Source organism: Mustelus asterias, chromosome 24, assembly GCF_964213995.1.
Source record: "Mustelus asterias chromosome 24, sMusAst1.hap1.1, whole genome shotgun sequence".
Taxonomy (NCBI): Eukaryota; Metazoa; Chordata; class Chondrichthyes; order Carcharhiniformes; family Triakidae; genus Mustelus; species Mustelus asterias.
Window position 1 is genome coordinate 10,242,192 of NC_135824.1, and position 17,126 is coordinate 10,259,317.

At 46.5% G+C, this 17,126-nt stretch overlaps 1 protein-coding gene across 1 annotated transcript in view; it reads left to right on the top strand.

The window, feature by feature from the left end:
• slco3a1a (solute carrier organic anion transporter family member 3A1a) overlaps nucleotides 1-17,126 on the top strand; it is a 215,020-nt gene that overhangs the window by 191,508 nt on the left and 6,386 nt on the right. Inside the window, exons 8-9 of the mRNA XM_078241289.1 lie at nucleotides 5,973-6,148; nucleotides 10,145-10,209. Of these exons, the coding sequence (XP_078097415.1) occupies nucleotides 5,973-6,148; nucleotides 10,145-10,209 (241 nt within the window). The remainder of the gene's footprint in view (nucleotides 1-5,972; nucleotides 6,149-10,144; nucleotides 10,210-17,126) is intronic.

Consider the following 17,126-nt stretch of genomic DNA (forward strand, 5'->3'; position numbering starts at 1 on the left):
GGAAATGTGTTAGAAAATAATGATAGGCTTTGTGCTAAAATAGTGCGATTCTGATTGAATCCTCCCACTCAGCCATAAACCTGCCTGAGCAATGATTTCCCACCATTATTGCTTATGTTTTATCTCAAAAGTGTGGCAAATCTTCAGCAGTGTTGTCCATTGTTACAACCCTTCAAGATCTATCCGCTCCTCCAATTCTGGCCTCTCGCACATCTCCGATTTTCAACCTCCAACCATTGGTGACCTTACCTTCAGCTGCCTTGGCCCTAAACACTGGGATTCCTTCCCTAAATGTCTCTACTTTTCTACCACCTTCCCCTGCTTTAAGATGCTACTTAAAACTTACCTCTTTGACCAGGACTTGAGTCACCTCTCTGAGTATTTTCTCACGCGGTTCGGTGTCGAATCTTGTTTGATGTCACTCTTCAGAAGCACCTTGAGTCATTTTGCTAACTTAAAACATGACAAGTAAATGCAGTCTTACGAGAGCAAATGACTACTGGAATCCGAAACAAACAAGCAGCTCCGACAAAGGGTCATCCAGACTCAGAACAACCGCCTGATAAAGGAGCAGCGCCCCAAAAGCTCGTGATTCCAAATAAACCTGTTGGGCTTTAACCTGGTGTTGTGAGACTTCTAACTATGCCCACCCCAGTCCAACGCCGGCATCTCCACATCAGACTCGGAACGTTAGCTCCATTCTCTCTCCACAGATGCTGTCGGACCTGCTGAGGTTTTGCAACAAATAAATGCAAGCTGTCATTGAATAATCATGAGTCACTATTGCTCTCTCTCTGTTGTTTACTTTGAATATTTTTCCCCGCTGTGGCACAGTTCTGTCATTGGGTAGCATGTTTTCCTGTGATTGGGTAGTTCTGGATCCTGAGAGAATTTGGAACCTCTCTCTTCATGCCACACCGTTATCTGTTGGGCTTTTTCCCAGCAACACGTGCTGCAAGATTGCTTCATTCCTCCCCAAAACGGCAAACGGATTTTGAAAATATTTGAAGTTGATCTCCTCTGCTCATTGTTTTATGCAGATTGAGTTCAGATTTCTCCTCACAAATGCTCAGCTCTTGTTTTGCAAGTGGAGTCCTTTTTTGTTATATTCTTTGACAGGGTGTGGGCTTCATTGGCTAGGCCAGCAGTCATTGCCCATCCCTAATTGCCCTCAAGAAGGTGTGGGTGACTCACCTTCTTGAACCACTGCAGTCCACGTAGTGGTGTTAGGGAAGGAGTTGCAGGATTTTGACCCAGCGACAGTGACGGAACCGCGATATATTTCCAAGTCAGGGTGGTGTGTGGCTGCAGGGGAACTTGCAGGTGGTGAGTTCCCATGTGTCTGCTGCCCTTGTCTTTCAAGGTAATAAAGATTGTGGGTTTGGAAGGTGCTGTCCAAGGAGCCTTGGTGAGTTGCTGCAGTGCATTTTGTAGATGGTACACACGGCTGCCACTGTGTATTGGTGGTGGAGGGAGTGAATGTTTGAGGATGTGGTGTCAATCAAGTGAGCTGCTTTGTCCTGCTTGGTGTCAAGCTTCTTGAGTGTTGTTGAAGCTAAACTCATCCAAGCAAGTAGACATTATTCCATCACACTGCTGACTTGTGGCTTGTAGATGGTGGACGGGCTTTGTAGAGTCAGGAGTTGAATTACTCGCTTCAGAATTCCCAGTCTCTGACCTGCCTAGGAGTGTTATGGAATACTCTTCCCTTGCCTGGATGAGTGCAACTCCAGCACCACAAAAGAAGCTTGACACCTACCAGGAAATGGAGGCTGCTTGATTGGCATCCCTTCCACAAACATTCAGTCCCTCCACCCCCGAAGCACAGTGCCAGCAGTGTGTTCCATCTAGAGATGCACTGCAGGAACTCACCACGGCTCCTTCGACAGCACCTTCCAAATCTACCATCTGAAGGATCCTTAGCAGACATATGGAAACCACCAATTGTAAGTTCCCTTCCAAGTCACTCATCAGCCTGACTTGAAACTATATCACTGTTCCTTCTCTGTCGCTGGATCAAAATCCTAACTGCACTGTGGGTGTACCTACATGTCAGGGACTAGCGGTTCAAGAAGATGGCTCACCACCACCTTCTCAAGGGCAATTAAGGATGCGCAATGAATGTTACCCTAGCTAGCGAAGCCTACATTCCCAAAAATAATTTTAAAAAGTGAACATTTCAGCTTGATGACCTATCGTCAGGACTGCAAGAAGTTAAAGATGGGACATTTCGAAGGATAGTTCCATATTTGAAGAATTAAGTTAGGAGGAAAGAATAAGTGAGTTGGGCTTCTTTTTTGGGGCACTTTAAGATGGTCTTATTGAAATTTACAATATGACAAAATCCCCGATGTGGGTATTTGAAATACCAAGGAACACAAGTGGGGGTCATGCGTAAGAAGAGAACTCAGGGAACATTTTGGCCCAGAAGCGTCTAGTGGTGTGGGGCAAATTACTCTGTTCTTGTGGTTCTATCCTGGGATTTGTTAGCTTTTTACTCTAACGAGGATCTTGCTGGAGCAATGTTTTGTTGAAAACAGATTTATTTACATACTGTTTACAAAGGTTAAGTCAGAACAAGACCCAGCTGGAGTTACTCTCTAAGATGCTTTCAGTCATCTTCTCTCAGTGAATGATATCACTGAGAGACAGCTCCTTACGCACACGCTCAGTTGCTATTATTAGAGTTAACCCTTTAAAGAACAAAGAACAGTACAGCACAGGAACAGGCCCTTCGGCCCTCCAAGCCTGCGCTGATCACGTTTACCTATCCAGACAAACCACTTATATCCCTCTATTCCCCATCTGTTCATGTGTCTATCAAGATAAGTCTTAAATGTGGCTAATGTTACTGCCTCAACCACCTTACTTGGCAGTGCATTCCAGGTCCCCACCACCCTGTGTAAAAAACTTCCCCTGCACATCTCCACTGAATGTTTCCCCCCTTACCTTGTGTTGAACTTGTGCCCCCTTATAATTGTCATTATTAAAAGCTTCCAACTCTTCACCCTATCTATACCCCTCATAATATTATAAACTTCTATCAGGTCGCCCCTCAGCCTCCGTCCTTCCAGGGAAAACAATCCCAGTTTATTCAATCCCTCCTCAAAGCTAATACCCTCCATACCAGGAAATATCCTGGTGAACCTTTTCTGTACTCTCTGCAAAGCCTCCAAGTCCTTCTGGTAGTGTGGCGACCAGAATTGGACTATATTCCAAATGTGGCCTAACCAACGTTTTATACAACTAACATAATTTGCCAATTTTTATACTCGATGCCCCGTCCGATGAAGGCAAGCATACCAAATGCTTTCTCCACCTGTGCTGCCACTTTTAAGGATCTGTGTACCTGTACTCCCAGATCTCTCTGTGTGTCTATGTTCCTGATGGTTCTGCCATTTATTTTATAGTTCCCACCTGAATTGGATTGACCAAAATGCACAACCTTGCATTTGTCCTGGATTAAATTCCAACTGTCATTTCTCTGCCCATTTTTATCCTGCTGTATTCTCTGATAATCTTCATCATTATCCGCAACTCCGCCAATCTTAGTATCATCCACAAACTTGCTAATCAGACCAGCTACATTTTCTTCCAAGTCATTCATATACATTACAAACAGCAGAGGTCCCAGCACTGATCCTTCAGTTCACTCAGTTACCTGCAAAGAATCTTGAAGCAGATAATGTGAAGAGGCTCAAGAATTAAATCAATCATATTTCTCGGAAGCATTGACATTCAGTAGCATTGCTGAGTTGAAGTATCACAAAGGGACAAGCTTGTTGGGTACATAGAGACATCAGAATTAGGAGCAGAAGTTGGCAAATTCAGCCCTTCGAGCCTGCTCCACCATTCAATCAGATCATGGCTGATCTCTCCCTGGTCTCAAATCCACCTCCCCACCCATTCCCCATATCCCATTAACCCATTTACTGTTTACCGCAGACTGGCCTTTTCCTGTTCCCAAACATTCTTACACTCTTAATTCAGTCCTAAGTGCGGTGGTGGGTGACTCCTTTCCCACTCACCAGAATGGTGGGATCCCACCAGATTCTGCACTCGGCGTCTCATTAGTTATACACAGGCTAGTTCCCTCCGAGTCACCTGGAGGGCCGGCAGCTGACTCGCCTGCCCACTGTCAGCTGACGGGTTCAAAGGTCCTGGCGCCATATTTAAAAGTGTCGCTGGTAGCCATGATGTGGAGATGCCGGCGTTGGACTGGGGTGGGCACAGGAAGAAGTCTCACAACACCAGGTTAAAGTCCAATAGGTTTATCTGGAATCACGAGCTTTTAGAGTCTCTTTGGAGACTCCGAAAGCTTGTGCTACCAAAGAAACCTGTTGGACTTTAACCTGGTGTTTTGAGACTTCTTACTGTGCCATATTTAAACACCAGTCCAGTTCACTCATATCACTCTCTCCAGCCCGCCTGTCTTCACCAGACTGTCAGCAATCCAGAGGGAAAAGGCTAACAGCCTCAAGAAGAAGTCTGTTCCTCTATTCATCACCCTCCCTCCCAAGCCCATCACCTGTGAGGCGCCCATGCCCCATTTGGACCTCTACCCACTGCCTCTGAAGTGTTCATGCATCCCCTTCCTGTCAACAATGTGGCATCCCTTTGAACCCCTCATCTGTGAGCTTTTCATGCAGCATTGTCGGGGTCGAGCTCCCCCACGCCCAGTGCTCTCTCTACCTTCAATTATCCATCTCCTTCATCCATTTCCTTTCCTCTCTGCCTGCCATTATGAGCTCTCACCCTTCTCCCCTTCTTGGACAACCCTCCTTCCACATTGCCCCCCTTGGTTTTGCCACGCCAATTCACTATCCCACACACCCACCACCACTCCCCCACAGCCTCACCTTGCACTCCGCCCCGGGTCAAACTCCAGACCTTTGTTGTGGTGGCTGAATGTGTCCCGCAACACGGTGCTGTCCAGATAGACACTGGTGTGTGGCACCAGGGGGAAGGAGACCCCTGTACTCCCCAACCCTAGACGCTGTACTGATCTGACTCGGTGACACAGGAGGGTCCATGGGTCCAGTAGCACGGAGCTGCCATGAAGACCAGCGCGGCATGGAGATAGAGGCAGGAGCTGGTCTGCCCTGGCAGAGTGGTGCACATCGCACCAGGAGCAGTGCAGTGCTACGGCAGAAAGATGTTGCACTCACCCCAAAGTCTCTTGTGAACTGAGGGCCGCCTTGTGCATGGCTCTCTTCAGCAATTGGGTTATAGAGCGACGTGATTTCCCACTGGCAAGATTGGAAGGCCTGACAGGATGTGGGCGGGCAGCTATTTTAACGAGCATTCATGATAAACAATTGCATTCACGCCATCCGGCAACTGGGTAACAAAGCCTCCATTAGCCCACTTATGGGAGACTTGCAATGTGATGTTACGCCGGCGGGTTTCCAAATTTTTGGCTCCCGCTAAATTCTCTGCTCCCTTATCACAAAACCCACAGCGAGGAGGATGACAGAATTTTGCCCTCCAATCCTGTTAATTTGGTAAATAGCCTGTATTTTGTGCAGTGTATCTCATGCAGCAGGTATTCTGAATGCACTTGGCTTCTCTACACCCTCGCTATGACTGTAACGCCATGGGGTGAATTTTCCTATTCCGCCTGCCGCGGGAGTTGTAGCGGGTGAGGGGGCGGACCATGGAAAGGTCCGTTGACCTCGGGCGGGATTTTCTGGTTTCGGGGCGGGTGCAGCCGGAAAATCCCACCCTATATTCTGCACCCTCTCCTTTCCTTCTCCCCTATGTACTCTATGAACGGTATGCTTTGTCTGTATAGCGCGCAAGAAACAATACTTTTCACTGTATTCCAATACATGCGACAATAATCAGTCAAATCAAATCTAAAGATGATTATGCACTCTGCCACAGATCTCTCAGTGACAGAAAAACTTTCTCCAAAAGCGCTGTACCGCGTCAAGCTTCTTTTGTTACCCACTGTGATTATACCTTTACAGAACCTCACCGCCTGTGCTTGTCTGAACATCGGCCCCATCAAGAATGCCACTGTAATCCCAGGCAAATGTCCGAGCCCAGGCTGCCAAGAGGCTTTTCTGACCTTCATGTGCGTGATGTGTGTTTGCAGTCTTATTGGAGCCATGGCCCAGACACCAGCCATTATTATACTCATCAGGTAGGCCGGACTGCAACTAATACCTTGTCATGCAAGCTTTAACCTGTTATCTGGTTGATGTGAATGGTTATAATTAGTTCTAGTTGCCTTGATGTTGGAGTGGGATAGACACCGTCACTTGGTGTAGTAGTCCCAAAACCACACTGACCAGAAGATACCACCTTCAAACACTGCTCTGTGCTGAGTTAGATGATTTCGGCTAAGTAGTTCAGACTTCTCAACTGATCCCAAAGCAGCCAACCAGAATACATGCATCCCCACATCTACAATGGACCTCACATGCAAATTCCCATGGATAAAAGCAAATTACTGCGGATGCTGGAATCTGACACCAAAAGAGAAAATGCTGGAAAATCTCAGCAGGTCTGGCAGCATTTGTAAGGAGAGAAAAGAGCTGATGTTTCGAGTCCAGGTGACCCTTTGTCAAAGCTGATGTTTTAAGTCCTTACCTGGTCTGGCCTACATGTGACTCCAGAGCCACAGCAATGTGGTTGACTCTCAATTGCCCTCTGAACAAGGGCAACTAGGGATGGGCAATAAATACGGACCAGCCAATGACGCCCATGTCCCACGAATAATAAAGGTATATTAATGGAACAATGATCAACTTCAAATGGTAAAAACAAAAGAAATATTTACGCTTTGGGCACAGCTGTCATACTCAATGTTCTGAGCAATCACAAGACAAAGGGTGACATGGACTCGAAACGTCAGCTCTTTTCTCTCCTTACAGATGCTGTCAGACCTGCTGAGATTTTCCAGCATTTTCTTCCTCGCACCATGGAGCCCATTGTAGAGAGAGACACATTTAAGCAAGTCACCTTGTTTAACACCAGTGTTTCTTCAACATATAGATCATTCCCAGGCTTCTCTTTGGCGTATTCCTGTAGGGTTAGAGGAATGGTGTTTGGGTGACGCACTAACTTTTTGTCTCTGGGACCCGGGTTCAAATCTAGTCTAGCCAGACGGGAAGACACGCATCTAATTATCATTAGCAGGAGGTGTATGAAATGAGTTTAGCCAGTCTCAGAACAGAGATCATTGGTGTGGGATCCACAACCAGCCAGCAACACACACACAACGCATCTAGCCAGCGATTCCCACATCCCATGAAAGGACAAATTATAAACAAAAACACAAAATTGCTACAGTTGGACATTAGGAATGTAAATCTCACTCAGAGTGACTATATGGTGTAGGAAACAGTGACCCAGCTGTAGAAACTCTTGAAGTTATGGCTGAATGACATTGTTTCAGTTTAAAGTTTATTTATTAGTGTCACAAGTAGGCTTACTGCGATGAAGTTACTGTGAAAATCCGCTAGTCGCCACACTCCGCCGCTGTTCGGGTACACTGAGGGAGAATTTAACATGGCCAATGCACCTAACCAGCACGTCTTTCAGACTGTGGGAGGACTATTATCCTCCTTTTCAGAATCAACAGAATAGACGGGGCCTTCCTCCTTCTCCTCCTCCTCCTCCTCTTCCTCCTGCTTCTCCTCCTCCATCTTCCTCATCATCCTCCCCTTCCTCAGAAGTTGAAGCCCTGGTCGTGGCATCTTCCTCGTCGAGTTGTAGGCCCCTCTGCTACACAATGTTATGCTGCATGCTACACACCCTGAATACTCTTACTGGAACATTCTACAGAGCTCCACCTGAGCCAGCGAGACACCTAAAGCATTTTTTTTGTGCTTTAGTACTCCTGGTGATGAGATGGCTGCCATTGTAGTTATGTTGTGTTTGAGGGCTCCTAAAGGGGGTCATTGACCAAGTTCTTAAGGGGTAGCCTTTGTCCCCTAGAAGCCAACCACGGATCTGTGTTGGCCCCTGAAATAGGTGAGGGAGTTGGTAACTTATTGGTGTGAAGGAGGCATGGAGGCTGCCTGGGAACCTTGCACACACTTGAAGGAAGATCTGTTGAGGTCACGAACCACCGGACGTTAATGGAGTAGAAGGACCTCTGTTTGACAAAGAAGTCCAAATACTGAGTTGGGTGGGGCCTTATGAGAACGTGGATGCAATCAGTGACACTCTCCACCTGATGAAAGTTTTCTCATTGGGCAACGGTCGTGGCTGTCTGTGTCTGAGATGCCACATCACCAGAGAAATCCATGTGTTCCTCCACACATGCAAACAGGGTGTTAAATTACCTTAATGCAGCAGAAAAATCTCCTGGAAAGAACTTGAGGCAAAAGAAATAGAGTCACCATAGTTACCTTTACAGCCATTGGCAGAGTATGGACTTTGGTTTGGGTTGTTGCTGGATCATGTGACATATATCAGGGACCACTTCATGGCTGAGCCTCAGACACCTTTGGCAGAGGGTCTCCCTCATAATGAGTATGAAATCTGGGGTCTGTGCACCCTTCCCACAGAGTAAACTTGCCTGTCCTCCCTCCCCCCCTCATTCATGATGGGAGCGATACTGTCTCTTTCCCCTCACCTCGTGCCGAGCCTCTGGCTTCCACCTGTTCATGTTCACTTGCATCTATGGTGCCCATGTGTGAGGGTGCCTTGCCCATTTTAAATCTTCCATGGCACCAACGCCGTTCCGGGCACCGGGGTGCATGAGTCAGTAAAATTGCCTTGACAAGTGCAGCAGCCGCATCCTTGGGTTAAAGCCAGCCAGTTGCAAGTGAACATTTGCCATTTCTGGGGCAGTTTATACAACTTCTAGAGCAAATTGCAAAGGGAGTCCCTGCGCCTCTCCAAAAGAGTATCCTGGCTCTCCAACAGATCCACAAGGTTCAGATCTGCTCCCACCAGCTCTAATCTGTGCATATTGTTTTTCATAGCTGCCTAAGGAAAACAGGCACGTGCCAAACCCGACCCCACCCCTCCCCCCACCAACCCCATTCTTGCTCCCATACAGATAATGGATGCCATGTTAATGGACTGGACTTCCGAATCACTATCGGTGCGGACTCCGCACGTTCTCTCCATGTCTGCATGGTTTTCCTCCAGGTGCTCCGGTTTTCAGACAAATGAGGGGGGATCTTACAGAGACTTATAAAATTCTAACAGGACTAGACAGGGTAGATGCAGGGAGGATGTTCCTGATGATGGGGGAGTCCAGAACCAGGGATCACAGTCTGAGGATCCGTGGTAGACCATTTAGGACAGAGATGAGGAGACATTTCTTCACCCAAAGAGTGGTGAGCCTGTGGAATTCATTACCACAGAAAGTAGTTGATGCCAAAACATTGAATGTATTCAAGAGGCAGCTGGATATAGCATGTGGGGCAAATGGGATCAAAGGTTATGGGGAGAAAGCAGGATTAGGCTATTGAGTTGGACAATCAGCCATGACCGTGATGAATGGCAGAGCAGGCTCGAAGGGCCAAATGGCCTCTTCCTGCTCCTATCTTTTATGTTTCTATGTTCTATGTTTCCCTCCCATAGTCCAAAAGACGTGCTGGTTAGGTGCATTAGCCATGCTAAATTCTCCCTCAGTGTACCCGAACAGGCACCGGAGTGTGGTGACTAGCGGAATTTCACAGTAACTTCATTGCAGTGTTAATGTAAGCCTTACTTGTGACCCTAATAAATAAACTTTAAACTCCTCTGCCATTTCTGCAGTGACGGAGAGGCTCTCTGTCAGTGTGGAAATCCAGGCCTCCGGGTTCAACGTCCTTGACGCTTTAATTTAATTTGGCTGCTCATGTTAAGAAACGCACACAGAGTAGGAAAATTGCCCAGTGCATCCTTAAATCTTTCACTTTTGTAACGAATCGCAGTATCAAAAGATGTCGAAAGGTCAGACATGTCAGAGCTGGAAGTTAATGATTCAGAAAATAACAAACATCCATCTGGAAACTCCCCTTTCATTTTTGATTCCATCTGGCTTCAGGTTGTCTGCTTGAAGTGGTTTGCAATTTGTGAAAGAAGTAATTGCAATGGATGTAACCAGTCGCTATGCGGTTGCAGGAGAAATTGTTTGTGAGCCTGCTAATTAACTCCCATTCAGTTTTGTTGTGTTTTTCCTGTTTTCCTTCAGGGCTGTTAATCCCGAGCTCAAGTCGTATGCGCTGGGAGTTCTGTTCCTGCTTTTGCGATTGCTGGGTGAGTTTCTACATATCTGTGTTTTTTTTATATATTAAATTGAGAAAGCCATGTGGTGACCGGGCCATGATGGAACAGCAAGAGTAGGTAAGAGGATGAGAAGAAGCAAGAATTAAAGGTTGGGTAACACCAAGTTCAGATATTAAAAGGTTGCCACGGTAATTGAATACAGGGAAGGAAGTGCCAAAGTGTAAGCTTTTTTTGCTAGAGTCACGAGTAGGCTTATATTAAAACTGCAAAGAAGTTACTATGAAAATCCCCTTGTCGCCACACTCAGGCGCCTGTTCGGGTACACTGAGGGAGAATTTAGCATGGCCAATGCACCTAACCTGCACGGACTGTGGGAGGAAACCGGAGCATCCGGTGGAAACCCACGCAGACGTGGGGAGAACGTGCAGACTCCGCACAGACAGTGACCCAAGCCGGGAATCAAACCCGAATTTCTGGCGCTGTGAGGCAGCAGTGCTAACCACTGTGCCACCATGGGCTGACAAGACAAGACATTGCATCCCAACTTACCAAGAACAAAGAACAATACAGCACAGGAACAGGCCCTTCAACCTACCAAGTCTGTGCCAACACAGATGCGTCTCTAATATTTTCTTGCCTCAATGTGGTTCATACCTCCCTATTCCCTGCCTACTCATGTATCTATCCAGATGCTTCTTGAACATTGTTATAGAATCTGCTTCCACCACCTCCTCCGGCAGTGCGTTCCAGGTATTCACCACCCTCTGTGTGAAAAACTTGCCCCTTACCTTACTTTTGAACTTTCCCTCTCTCACTTTCAACCTCTGCCCCCGAGTAATTGACCCTTTGACCCTGGGAAAAAGACTCTGACTATCCACTCTATCCAACCCTGTCATAATCTTGTAAACCTCTATCAGGTTCCCCCCTCATCCACCGACGCTCCAATGAAAACAAGTTTGTTCAACTTTTCTTCATAATCCATATCCTCCAAACCAGGCAACATCCTGGTAAATCTCTTCTGCACCCTTTCCACTGTATCAACATCCTCCCAGTAGTGTGGTGACCAGAATTGTACACAATACTCCAAATACAGCCTAAGCAAAGTCTTATACAGCTGCAGCATTATTTTCCAATTCCTATACTCAACGCCCCGACTGATAAAGGCCAGCATGCCATAGGCCTTCTTGACCACCTTGTCCACCTGAGTTGCCACCTTCAGGGAACTGTGGATCTGCACGCCTAGATCCCTCTGTATGCTCATATTTCTAAGGGCTCTACCATTTACTGTATACTTTCCTTCTGCAGTAGACCTTCCAAATCGCAGCACCTCACATTTGGGGGTTAAATTTCATCTGCCATCTTTCGGCCCAGGTCTCCAGCCGATTTATATCCTGCTGCATCCTCTGACAATCCTCCTCACTATCCGCTACTCCCCCAATTTTTGTATCATCTGCAAATTTACTAATCAGACCACCTACATTTTCCTCCAAATCATTTATATATATTACAAACAACAGAGGCCCCAGCACTGATCCTTGTGGAACACCGCTTGTCACAGTCCTCCAGTTAGAAAAGTACCCTTCCACTGCTACTCTCTGCTTTCTATGCCCAAGCTGTTTTGTATCCATCTTAGCAGCTCACCTCGGACCTCATATGACTTCACCTTCTGAATCAGCCCATCATGAGGAACCTTATCCAAGATTTTACTAAAGTCCATGCATACAGCATCCACTGCCATTCCCTGGTCAATTTTTCTTGTCACTTCCTCAAAGAACTTGATCAAGTTCGTGAGACACAACCTCGCCTTCACAAAACCATGCTGCTTACCGCTAATAAGCGTATTCTCTTCCAGATGTGAGTACATCCTGTCCTTAAGAATCTTCTCCAATAATTTCCCCACCACTGATGTAAGGCTCACAGGCCTGTAAATTCCCGGATTGTCTCTTCTGCCCTTCTTAAACAGAGGAACAATGTCAGCTACTCTCCAATCCTCTGGTACCTTGTCCTTGACTAAAGAGGATACAAAGATTTTGACCAAGGCCTCAGCAATTTCTTCCCTCGCCTCTCTCAGTATTCTGGGATAGACCCTATCTGGCCCGGGGATTTGTCCACCTTAACGTTTTTCAAAACCTCCAATACCTCCTCCCTTTTTATCTCAACATGTCCTAGAATGTCAACATCCTCCTTTCTACACTCATCATCCACCACATCCTTCTCCTTTGTGAATACTGATACAAAGCACTCATTAAGGACCTCACCCACCTCATCTGGCTCCACACACGAATTCCCTCCATTGTCCTTGAGTGGACCTACCCTTTCCTTAGCTACACTCTTCCTCCTTATATACGCATAAAAAGTTTTGGGATTCTCTTTAATCCTGTCTGCCAAAGACATTTCAAGCCCCTTTAGCCCTCCTAAGACCCTGTTTAAGTTACTTCCTGCTACCTTTGTATTCCTCAAAAGGCTTATCTGTTTTCAATTCCCTGAAATTAATGAATGCCTCCTTCTTCTTTTTCACTAAGCTCACAATCTCTCTTGTCATCCAGGGTTCCCGAATCTTGACATCTTTATCCTTCATTTTTACAGGGACACACTTGTCCTGAATTGTTAACAACTGACTTGTCCACCTTAATGTTTTTCAAAACCTCCAATACCCCCTCCCTTTTTATCAATCCACAGGTCGGATGTGGATTTACCCTCAAACAGCCGTCCCCAGTCTACATTCTCTAGCTCCTGTCTAATAATGTCATAGTTAGCCTTCCCCCGGTTTATTGCTTTCACTCTGGGACTACTTCTGTTCTTTTCTACAAACTTATAGAATTATGATCACTGTTCCCAAAATGGTCTCCCACTAAGACATCAATCACCTATCCGGGCTTGTTTCCCAGAACCAGATCTAAGATGGCCCCTTCTGAGTTGAACTATCGACATATTGCCTCAAGATGCACTCTTGGACATGCTGAACAAACTCTGCCCCATCCAAGCCCCTGGCACTAAAGGAATCCCAGACTATGTTGGGGAAGTTAAAATCGCCCAACTCAACAACCCTGTTGTTTTTACATCTTTCCTTAATCTGCTGACATGTTAGTTTCTCCACTTCAGGTTGGCTGTTGGGAGGTCTGTAGTACAACCCCAACAGTGTGATTGCACCACTTCTGTTCCTGAGTTCTACCCATATGGCTTCACTCCATGATCCCACCAAGGTGTCCTCCCTCTGTATAGCTGTGACATTCTCCCTAATCAGTAAAGCAACACCCCCCCCTGTTTTGTCACCCTCTCTATCTCACCTGAAGCATCTAAATCCTGGAATGCTAAGCTGCCAGTCTTGCCCTTCTTTCATCCAAGTCTCCGTAGTTGCCACAACATCATAGTTCCATGTAGTAATCCAAGCTTTAAGTTCATCCACCTTACCTGTCATACTCCTTGCATTGAAGGAAACACATCTCAGACCATCTGTGCTGTCATGTTTTATACATTCTCCCTGCGTTTTATTTCTCTTAGCCTTACTGGACACATTCACTGAGTTCTCCACAGTCTTTATACTCTCTGACCTGCTGCTATGGATCCCACACCCCTGCCTTATTAGTTTAAATCCTGGGTTCGATTCCCAGCTAGGGTCACCGTCTGTGCTGAGTCTGCACGTTCTTCCCGTGTCTGCGTGGGTTTCCTCCGGGTGCTCCGGTTTCCTCCCACAGTTTGAAGGACGAGCTGGTTAGGTGCATTGGCCATGCTAAATTCTCCCTCAGTGTACCCAAACAGGGTCCAGAGTGTGGCGGCTAGGGGATTTTCACTGTGGCTTCATTGCAGTGTGAATGTAAACCAAACTGCACAGTCAAATCTCCGCGCTAGGATGTTAGTGCCCTTCCAGTTAAGATGCAACCCGTCCTTTTTGTACAGGTCCCATCTGCCGTGGAAGAGATCCCAGTGGTCTAAAAATCTGAAGCCCTCCCTCCTGCACCAATTCTCAAACCACTTGGGCTTGATCAAGCAAGATCCAAGCCCAGCCATTTTAATAAGTTCGAGGAAAGGATAAACTAAAGTTTGGTGAGAGATGGGGCAGGATTTTCCAAGTGCCTCCATGACGTGGCAACCCACCATTGGCAGGACGATCCCGCCACTGTCAACGAGGTTTGCTGTTCTGTGCATCCCACCACTGGGAAACCCACGGTAGGGGTTTGCCGTTAGCAGGACTGGAAGATCCGACTGGCAAGAACAGCCAGAAAATCCCGGGCATGGAGTATGAGAGCGAAGCAGTTCACCACAGGTTAAACACCGTGGAATAAAAATGGCCCATAGCAACATGTCAACCTTGGCTCAAGCGGTAGCATCCCACCCAATGACCGGAATTTTACCAACCCGCCCCTCACGGGAATCAAAACGGGCGAGGGGCGGACAGTGGGAAGGTCCGTTGACCTCGAGCAGGATCTTACGGTTTCGGGTTGAACAAAGTCCTAAAATCCTGCCCACTGTGTTTTGCCCTTATTTCTAACCCTAACTCCCTTTAAATGAACCACTTGGCAGCACGGTGGCACAGTGGTGAGCACTGCTGCCTCACAGCGCCAGGGACCTGGGTTCGATTCCCAGCTAGGGTCACTGTCTGTGCTGAGTCTGCACGTTCTTCCCGTGTCTGCGTGGGTTTCCTCCAGCTGCTCCGGTTTCCTCCCATAGTCCAAAAGAAGTGCTGGTTAGGTGCATTGGCCATGCTAAATTCTCCCTCAGTGTACCCGAACTGGCTCCGGAGTGTGGCAACTAGGGGATTTTCACTGTGGCTTCATTGCAGAGTGAATGTAAGCCTACTTGTGACACTCATAAACTTCATTAGGATCAGCTGAACTTGCCACGTAATGCTTAAGAGTGAATGTTAAACCTGCCGTAATTACCATTGTCAGTCCACCTCAGTGTGACAGCGACTGCGCTGTGCTGGATAGTCAGAAAGCTGATTGGAATCAATTCCTTCGTTAAAAACTGTTGAAACCTGATTCTTTAAAGCTTTCAAAAGTTGCATTTTAGACCCAGCTGCTTCATGATTTGTTGATCAATCCTAACTTGTTTGCTTTATCAGCAATTTATATAAACCATTAAAAAAAGATCTTGGCCATTCAGGATCCATCGCTGCATTGCTAGACTAAGTTGCAAAGTTCAGTTCAAACACTTACTGTGTGTGATCTGCAGAAGGGCCGATGTTTTCTGTACTAATGATCAAAGTTAATGCTGAGCTAATCTGTCACTTCCTCCATTTTGCCCAGTGGCATTAATCCTTAAACGTTGCCCTCTGGTACCTCACCCGAGTAACCATTTATAGTTTGCATGCCAAGACAAAGTCAGGGGGAAGGAGGACTTTTTTTGAGCCAGCGGCAGAGAATCTCGCTCGACACAGCATGTGCCAGACGTGACCCTCAGAGTTTGATGAGTCAGTTGAGAGGGTTGCATCACCCCTGAGCTGTGTCCTGTTTCTCCCCAATACCCACACACAAGCAGGAGGCATGGATCTGGAGTGGGAGCCCAGACATATTTCCTCCAGTACCACAATAACACCAAGGTTTATTTCTCTAGTGCCTGTAATGCAGTGTGAGAGAGGATGAATGAACTGAGTCTTCAGAGACCATGTAGAACTTCAACAAAAATGGCTTTATTCAACATGCATGAGCAAGAGCAGAGCTCCTGGCTGTAACTACAGCTTGCTTCCGAGCTACTCTACTGAGCACTGGTTCTTACATATTCTTATACTTTTTCACATTACAAAGTGCTACATTTCCATTAGGTCATCAGATTATTACTTTGAATTGGTTACAGTTCTGTTTTTGATCACATTATTCAGATCCATTGTCCTGTGTGCTTTAACATAATCGTTTTCTGGACAAATCCTGTCTACCTGTTTACAATATCAAAGCATTGTGTTTGTCAGACTGATTTCGATGGGCTATTAATTGACCCATCTCCTGGATATTTGATTAAGCTTTCAGAGGCACAATGGATCCTCTCGACCTTTTGGAGCCTTGATAATTGATGTCAACTCTCATATAGCTGTTGTAACCTTGGAGCAATGCCACCTGGGGTGTGACTGTTTTAGTGTCGACTGAAATATAGTGATTTGTATTTTGTGCTGTCTGCCTGCAGTGAGTGTGAATACTATAGTGCTATCTATTTAACCCTTTCCATACATTCCTCTCCTGCTGCATCCCATACTCCCTGGGTTTTGCCCTACTACAAGCAGTAAAACATTCAAGGTCCTTCATAGGAGTGTTATCAAACAGAACATAACACATAGCCACTAAAGAAATATTCAGGGGGGATTCTCTGGCCTACCTCGAGCGTGTTTCCCATGGAACAAGGCGGCACACCATTTGACCGTAGAGGATCATCTGGGTCGACCGCTGTCAATGGGATTTCACTGGGAAACCCGCGGTAAGGGTGTGCCGTTGGCAGAACCAGAAGATTCTGCCAGCATGAAGAGCCAGGGAATTTGGGCCATTAGCTCAGAGTTTTGTCAAAAGGGGTAGGTTTGAAGAAGTGTCTCAAGGCAGGAGTGCCGATACCCGAGGGCTGCGTAGGGTAGGAGGAAGTTCAGGATGTAGGAGATTGGAGGGATTTGAAAATAAGGGTGAGAATGTTACAACCAACCCTTGCTCAGCCAGGTCCAGTGTGGGTCACTGTGCACAGGACAGATGAGTGAATGGGACTTCCTACTTAATGCAGAGATGCTGAGGTCAACAGAATGGGAGGTGTAGGTATTTGTTACAAACACTAAATCTCACTCTACCTGCCGATTGAACTGTGCCGCAAGAGATATAGTGTGAAATTCTGCACAATCAAAATTAAATCTTTTGTATCTGAAGAGTCTGACAAAGGTACATTTCCTCAAAATAAAATTAATTGAAATACTTATCAAGGTCCAATCAACCCTTCCCACCCATTGCTACAAACCTTATGATCAATAACGGACAATA